The sequence below is a fragment of the Ruditapes philippinarum genome, unplaced genomic scaffold (assembly GCF_026571515.1).
Source record: "Ruditapes philippinarum isolate M1 unplaced genomic scaffold, ASM2657151v2 ctg3633_1_1_1_1, whole genome shotgun sequence".
Taxonomy (NCBI): domain Eukaryota; kingdom Metazoa; phylum Mollusca; class Bivalvia; order Venerida; family Veneridae; genus Ruditapes; species Ruditapes philippinarum.
Window position 1 is genome coordinate 30,736 of NW_026856291.1, and position 5,386 is coordinate 36,121.

The window sequence follows — 5,386 nt, forward strand, 5'->3', positions numbered from 1 at the left end:
GCCAAGTGGGAAAGGCGTTTTTAAGTTCTTGATCCATTTTAATTCTGCTGAGTGTCTAACCTTAACTTTAAAACTATCAGAAGCATCAGAATCATAAATTATTTGTTCCACTGGTTGAATTGAAACATTTTTAAATGAATGACCATCTTTACGAAGTGTTGATATAGGAAAATTGTAAATTTTGTGCGATTTCTCATTTTATAAAAATGTTCACGGAATCGAATTTTAAGAGAACGTCCTGTCTGACCAACATACTGTATGCCACGTTCAGAGGTGTTTCAAATTAAAACATAAACAAAATGAGTTGCCTTTTCGCAATATCTGTATTTAAAATAATATTAAAAGTTCTCCCATTTACATGATAGGTTATTGTAATCCTGTGCGATAAAAAGTTACAACATCTGCAAGTCTTAGAATTACACTTATTAATAGAAGGATACACTCTAGCTCTATAATGATAATTAGTATGTGTAATATTATATTTCTTAAGAAGGGTATGTTTTATAGGAGAAAGCCTAAAGCGTAAAGAATTATTGAAAATATAAGAGTTAATGGATCGTGGAATATAAAGGTCAGTATCTACGATCGTTAAAGCAGCGGTCGTAAAGTAACGGGAGCTTATACAGTAAGCTGCAAAGGGAGCGTAGGAACAATACAACTTTAAAGACCTTGATTTAAAATTAATCAAAATCTAATTTCAAATTTGCAAATAAATATCAATATGCATTTCTGCACGGTTTTTTCGCCGACCTTGTTTCCTCTCCCGGTTTTGGTTCGGTGACTCCGGGATGTCCTGCTTTTGTGGCTAAATATTGTCGGTGACAGCGGTCTTTGAACGTCGCCTTTACCTTGTTGATGTTTTTAATATTTCTCATATCATGTCTTGCATTTTAAGCTCGTGTTCAGCTCATTTCGTACAATAAAATACTAAAGGTAATATTTGATTGTTATTTCCTTTCGATGTGAGTTGAAATAGACCATAAATTCCGAGACTTACATATTAAACGGGACATCATGATAACGGAGAATTTTATGGAATTCTATGGGATCTTCTTGGCATTTGCGTCCTTGGCGAATTTTGCAAAATGTCATATTTTAAAAATATAGCATTTGAAACATTGAACGGTAATCATTTCCTCATGGTTTTCAGCATATTAATGAAAATAACTGTGCTTTTGTAGAACTGTTTAATCTATTGATATTCTACGTTTTGTAATAAAACATAAACTATTGAAATGTTATTTTGCGTTTCATCTAACCCGAGACCGTAAACTAGTTATAAACCACTAGTTTTACAACAAAGTTACAAACATGTAAAATAAAGTTTAAAATAAATGTCATTTTGTACGTGGTAATTTATGTATTGTTCTTCAACTGCATTATATACTGTATGCTATGAAATGCAAAACTAAGCTTGTTTATTAGATAATAAGCATTCTAAGCCTTAGAGTTTTCGGATATGACATAAAATAACATGTATCCACCATTCTAATTTGAAAATCGGAAAAATGATGTTTATGCATCTAGATGATGTCAAAGGTTGTTGGATGCCTCACACAGCAAATTTGATATCTTTACGGTTATACTATATATTGCTCTTTTGTTGATTTTAGTTCTCAATTTTGCAAAACAGTTGACAATGAGAAAAAAAAAATTAAAAGAATCTATAGATTATTTGAATATTTGTAAGGTTCGTTGAAAAGACCTGATCGATATCTGTCTGATACAAAAACAAGTTTTCCGATGAACCTCGCATATATGCCGCAATTGTTCCAAAATTACTGCGCGTAATCAAAAGTGTATCACACAAAGACAGCATTTGTTGTTCTAGTATAGCAGTAAAAAGTCCTTCACATACATTTGTCGTTTTGTACACATTTTTTAATCTATCGACATGAACAATTGTACGATTGACATTGAAAGCATTCTTAAAATTAGACATGATATCGTGCCTTACTTCATTTGAGTCAGAAGCAATATATAAAGCATATTTTTGGGGGTTCTTGAATCGTTTGAGGAAGGAATATATTGTCTGTGTCTTTGGTTTTCCTTCTGAAAGATTCAGATCACCCGGAATTGATGGATTCTTACCAATTCTTATATGACTGCACACAAGATGCCTGCCATTCAAATTGTTCTTTACTAATTCAAAAAGTTGTTCGTTAAGACGTTGCCTAGGTTTAAATAATGTGTGGAGTACTAGGTGGACAATTTCAGGGTTTGTCATGTTGATAATCCAATTCATTTGTCTTTGAATATCTTTGTGCAATTTTATATTATTCATCAGATGATTGTAAACATTCGTGTGCATAATTACTATCTGATGAGTCCAAACTTCCTTAAAATTCATGTTTGGTATGTTTGTGTAAAATGAATCCAACCGCTGTCCACAGATATGATAGTGTTCGGATATATTTTCAGGTTGTACCGTTTCTATATATTTTTTACATATTGTCCAATTATAGAAAAATGGCCCAATGAAATTTTCTAACTCGCATGGTTTCGTCATGTAAATAACAAATGTTCGATTTGTCAGCAATGCTAAAAGAAATGAAGACACAATTCCCCTTTCTCTGTCACCTAAACCCCCACAAAGTTGTGTACTGCATTTATAAATCAGAAACTGTTTATCAGGACAATCTTGCTCATGTTCAACGACAATATTTTTCAGTGTTTCTTTTCTTAAAATACGTATATCACGGTTTGTGTCATATATGGGATTGTTCAAGCTTACTAAATACGAACTTTGTAATTCAAAGTTATTATTCCTACCGGAAAATACTTTTTCCGGTATTTTATCAGTTTTCGCAAATTTATCTTTTGTTCTCCTCGGTAACGTTATAAAAAAAGAATAATCGACTATATTACACATTAAACACGTCACTGCTACTCCTATAGAAATCGCTACTAACTGAAAAAAGAGAAGTATAAAGAGTATTATAAAAGTGACGAATTAAATATTTATGATATAAGCTTTAAAAAAAAGTTATCGACATTTTTCAAATCATGTGTTTTGTTGAAACCTTTTTTTATAGACTGTGCATGCTCAAAATTTAATCATTATACTATATATACTTACATTATATTTAAACAATTTTAACAATGTCTTGCGAGCTGTTAAGGGGCGAAAACTCTTTTATGGAGATTAACAAAATTTTTCCATATTTCGCCTATTATCAGGATTTTCCGTACATAAACTTCGGTGACCAAACAACGGTATTTGTTTGCGTATATATTAATACGTACAAAGCACTAAATATATAAATTTCCCAGGAAAGAATATAAATATAAGTAGTAGAAAAAGATTATGCAATATAGTTTTATATATTTATACAGTCTAATAGAAAAATATTTCGTGAACAGTTATTTAATCGGGCAGTTATACACTGGCGGATTCAGGCTGCACTCAGTCCCCAGCTAGGGCCAAGATACGTTTATGAGCTGGTATGGAATTTATACGTATCAATTTCATGTAGTATTGGTCATAGTGTACTCCCTTATCAAAACATATAATGCTCTCATTCAGTTGTTAAGCACCTGACTAGGTGCTGAAAAGGTCTTTATCTTGTGACTTGAACGTTAAAAAGGTAAATTTTATTGGCCTGTTATCTTTTCAAATGTCTCAGATTCACTTATAGTGGCAAATAGGTGTGTTACGCAGTACAATATAATAAGGATAGAAGGAAGTTGTTTATTATTGTGACATGTTCATAGCCAATTACAAATAATGAGCATAATTATATGTGTATGATTATAGTACACGGCTAAATGGGCCTAAAAGTCACCAATTTACTGTGTCACAGACACCCCTTACACACCACCACATTCATATACCTGTGTGATATGTGCATATATCAGTAATATATTTTCATTATAGAAATTTATGGAAATATAACAAAACTCTTACTAAATATGTCTAATTTAAATAAAAACACATAAACACAATGTATGGGAATCTGCATTCGTTATTACGGGTCAAGAATAACTGTGCCTTCTCTTAGAAAACTGCAATATTCTTTTAATAACACTTCATTTTCATTGTGCCCACTGTTAGTGTATTGTTTTAAAATCAAAATATTTGTGTGAAGCCAAATTATATTTATGTTCTATTACAATTTATTACAATCAATATTTTCAAATATCAAGTTTGAGCATAATATATCTTTAAATTCAATGCACACGCTCAGAAAGTTGTATAAACAATGTCTAAGAGGTGATTTGCCATTTGTAGGATGAGTTATAAGAGACAAGCTTTACATGTCGAATCTTCAAAAACAAGCATTTTTGCCTGTCGCATAGTTTACTATTGTTTTTCTCAAAATCTTTCACTGACTTGTCAACCCCCAACTAACACTGTTCTGTATACGCCTCTATATAAAGGGGACGAAACCGTGTTTACTCCATGTGAAAAATAACGGGACCATCCGGAAAATAACGGAATGTACCGACAAAGCGACACCTGCCGTCATAATAAGAATACAAAATATTACAACTCGCATTAAGCTTAGTGCTACTGTAACATGCGACTATAATATCGCTATCGTTGTCATCTTCGTTGTCGATGTGCAGTGATCAAGTATTGCATTATATTTGTAATCAGTTAATATATTGAAGCATATGAATGGTAAGACACGTCAAATTCGTCAAGTATTGATAAAAAACAATTATTTGTTGTGAAATAGTGTCGACAATGTAAGTGGCTTATTGATAGCAAATAAAAGGTTCTTACAGGGGCTTACCATTTTACATCTAGTTATATCAAAAACAAGCAAAGAATGTTATCATAAAAACCTAGCATAATACGCTGGCCTTAAAAAAGATGCGATTAAACATAATATTTATTCAAACATGTGCGTTTGATGGCTCAGAAAAGAACGCATGAATTGCAATTACATGATAGTGCATTCAGTCATTATAATGCACGATTGTATTCGATGTATAGAAGCATGCATAATGTACGTCCCAATATCAAAATGGAATCAACGCACTAATTATATTCAATACATTTATAGTTTATTAAGCAACTGATTGTAAGTTATTCAATGCAAACATCTTACCTTAAAGAATGTTTCACTCGGAAAAGCTTTATATATATGCATGGTATGTCTTTACTAGAGTTATTAAAGCATTACAATTCCCAAACAATCATTCGATACTCATATCATTTTAGGAATGTTTATCAATAAATTAGATGTAGTTTACAAAATTAAAATTCTATTTCTAATTCTTTTAAACAGGAAGTGTTTATCTTTGATGTAATTAATGCCTATCAATTCGTCAACCAGTCTGTTTATGGATTGTCAATACTATGACAAGCCAAAAAAATATTTCGTAAAAGGGTTGCAACAAGGGAAATATTCAAAATGCGTATGTACACAAAAATTGT

The 5,386-nt window shown here is 31.6% G+C and overlaps 1 protein-coding gene across 1 annotated transcript; it reads right to left on the reverse strand.

Moving 5' to 3' along the window:
- Positions 1-725: 725 nt before the first annotated feature.
- On the reverse strand, positions 726-5,168 carry LOC132746094 (uncharacterized). The gene is made up of 2 exons (XM_060735165.1): positions 5,058-5,168; positions 726-2,911 (listed from the first exon to the last, which is right to left on the reverse strand). Exons 1-2 carry the CDS (start codon positions 5,097-5,099, stop codon positions 1,655-1,657), a joined length of 1,299 nt encoding a protein of 432 aa, XP_060591148.1. The 5' UTR covers positions 5,100-5,168; the 3' UTR covers positions 726-1,654.
- Between the last annotated feature and the right edge of the window lie 218 nt (positions 5,169-5,386).

Bases quoted from the DNA above. Each gene is read 5' to 3' on its own strand.
- LOC132746094 (XM_060735165.1), bottom strand. From the start codon at position 5,099: ATGCATATATATAAAGCTTTTCCGAGTGAAACATTCTTTAAG. The intron at 2,912-5,057 runs GTAAGATGTTTG...CTCTTTTTTCAG, and splicing joins CGAGTGAAACATTCTTTAAG to TTAGTAGCGATTTCTATAGG.